General features: G+C 31.7%; 1 protein-coding gene across 1 annotated transcript in view; it reads left to right on the forward strand.

The window, feature by feature from the left end:
* Positions 1-2,406, forward strand: part of LOC106462492 (serine-rich adhesin for platelets-like) — a gene marked incomplete at its 3' end in the record, with an annotated part of 15,497 nt that extends 13,091 nt beyond the window's left edge. The window contains exons 7-8 of the mRNA XM_013922417.1: positions 393-439; positions 2,328-2,406. Coding sequence (XP_013777871.1) covers positions 393-439; positions 2,328-2,406 — 126 coding nt within the window. The remainder of the gene's footprint in view (positions 1-392; positions 440-2,327) is intronic.
* Between the last annotated feature and the right edge of the window lie 567 nt (positions 2,407-2,973).

The raw sequence follows: 2,973 nt of genomic DNA on the forward strand, positions 1-2,973 counted from the left end.
ACACACACACACACACACACACACACACACACACACACACACACACACACACGTTATTGTAACTAATTGGTTAATTTATCATTAGTATAATATATTATTACAGTAAATTTAAAATAAATTGTACAATGTATTAATACTCTAAATTGCTTTAAACAGAGAATATATAATAATTATTCTGGTGTGGTATTGCCTGATTAGTTACATGATGGCCAATCACGATGAAACTATCAACATACGACTACGCTGGAGATTGTTTTCACACTTTTTTAGTGGAAAGATTAAAGAATCTATCTGTATAGTAAATAAAGCTGATGTTAAAACTAAGTCGAAATAGATTTTAAATTTTTTGTTGTTGTTGCTGCTGTTCATTAACTATGTACTTTTTTTTTCAGCTGTGCAGAGTGGTATGTGGGATGGAGATGTGAAATTCCTGGACAAGGTAAGATAAGCTACCTATGAAAAATAATATATTATTACAGTAAATTTAAAATAAGTTGTACAATGTATTAATACTCTTAATTGCTTTATACAAACTGTGTAAACTAATATCCACTGGTATATTCTTCCAACAGTAAATGTAGTTTGTTTGCTCTAAATACCCTACGAAAACTTGCCCAAAACAAAAAAAACCATTGCGTAATAATAATAATAGAATCATTCTTCAACCTTGAATATAGTATTCAATAATTAAAGAATTTCTGTGGTGATAACAACTTTGAATATATCTACACGTGTACATGGAAAAGGCGTGGTTGTCGTACTTTCAATAACTGATTTTTTTTTCTTTTATTATGTTAGGCATGTATCTTTAAGTTATTTTATGTATAACCAAGCTACTTGTACTGATTTTATATTTCATTAGCACGTTATGTGCAGATCACGCACTAAACATGAGCATCACTTATTAACCTATATAAATAATACTCGCGTTTGTCTGTCTGGAACCTTTCTCGCAAATTTCTCGATCAAACGCTACAAATCTCATATCGTTAGAAAGGCCTTTTGTCCGAGGAGTCTGGATTGAGTATGCTACACGATGACACAATGTTGTTGTCATCATGTGATGACTGACTTCGATTTCAAATTTAGTTTTTATTTGCAAACTATTTCACACAAACGACACTTAACCTGCGTGTAATTTTCTAAAAAAAAATGAGCATAGCCCATAGGAGTTGTATTTAGTGTATTCTCAAACGCATGCGCAGTTCGTTCAAGACCATATGCTTATCACTTTGAACACTCATTCGGATGTTTCTGCGTAAACAGCTTAGATTGCCTTCATTACGATTTTATATTTACTTTCTTTGGAATAATTTAGCTTCGTTTCCTTTCATAGACTGCTACAAACGCCTTTTAGCTACTTGTTTCTTTACTACGAGTTTTATTCGTCGTTTTTGTGAGTTTCTTTGTGTCAACTCATAAAACCGTGTCATACTCTGAACACAACTGTTTCATACTCTGTAATTATTGTAAATACCATTACTTTATTGTTTACCTTATGTGTAGTTTTATTAAATAAAGTTACGTCTACATGATTTTTTTTTTTTGTCTGACAGCTTTTTTTTTCCAAATAGACCAAGATTCATTCATCTAATATATTATGTAGCCTAAATGACGTGCATAAAATGATAGAATAAGGAACATTCTGGCGAAGTACATGGAAAATATCGCAAATATTTCGCGGATTGTGACAAGTCTTGTAATAAGTCCTCCGAGTTTATTTGTAACAAAGCAGAAAAACGTTGTCGTCTCATGTGTATAGCTACATCTAAAATGTTATTGATGCGAATGGGAACGATTAGCTAGTTCATTGCGTCTCTGTAATATTTGTTTGAACATTGTGTGTGAACGAGTGTTTTTAATATTTGAAACAGATCACTAGTCCGTTAAATTATAAATGTTAAGTCGACTCTTTTCATATTACGAGCTCTTACATTTTGGTAGGCTAACAGTTTTTGAAAAAAACTAAAACATAAAACACGAAGGGATCGAACCGTTTTTTTTATTCGATTCGATATCAGATATCAATTGTGTGCATACTTTTTATTGTTGTGATAAGACTAAAATAAATGTATATTGATTCTGATAGCTAGAGTATCTGTTACAGTTCATGTAACTTGTTTTAATTAAATGTTACAGCATTTAAAATGTACAAACTTTAATAAAATAAAAACACTAAATGGAACTATCATAATACAGCGTGAGGCTGAAGAGGAGGCACAAACGTGTCGAAATTAATTTAAAGTTTTTTTTATCGATAGCTCATTTATTTTGTTTTGTTTTTTACTAGTTTTATGAATTTTTAAACCTATTTTCTATTTTGATAGCTATTATTGGAGGTGTAGCCGCCATAGCAGTCGTACTTCTGGTGGTGCTAATAGTAGTACTTGTTTATGCTGTCCGTAGGTAAGTTTATTTTCAATATTATGGGTTTCAGTTAAAGTAATATAATTTGAAAAATACGTAATTGCGTGTAGTTTTTGTAAGACAGTCTGATATAGTACTTACAAAGATACTTTATTTTCTACTTATACTGGATTTTAAGTTGGTCACAAGGCTTGAAAAGTTTCGTCGTCGATTTAACGTTTAAACCTCAGGTCAACGTTTTGTCGGGCTACTTGCTTCATATGTTTATGCTTGAACGTATTGGTTTGAAACTGTGCATAAACAAAATCTTAATTTTGTCATAATACGTATATCGTCACGTTTTAAATAATAATAATATTACTGGGTAACTCTTACTATTTCATTTTATGTATAATGGAAAACGTATCTAAAAAATTTTTAGTGTGTGTGTCAACCAATATACATATTATATTGTTGCGTCAGCGAGGTCACGAGACTAGTATCACGCCACGTCCTTCTCGAACCTTCGTGAATTGTCGGGAGACTACTAGATTGGGGGTAGTATGGTATATATAAGACGGTCACAACGTGACGGAACAATGTGTGTAATTCAACTGAGTATTGTTG

The sequence above is a fragment of the Limulus polyphemus genome, unplaced genomic scaffold, assembly GCF_000517525.1.
Source record: "Limulus polyphemus unplaced genomic scaffold, Limulus_polyphemus-2.1.2 Scaffold1182, whole genome shotgun sequence".
Lineage (NCBI taxonomy): Eukaryota > Metazoa > Arthropoda > Merostomata > Xiphosura > Limulidae > Limulus > Limulus polyphemus.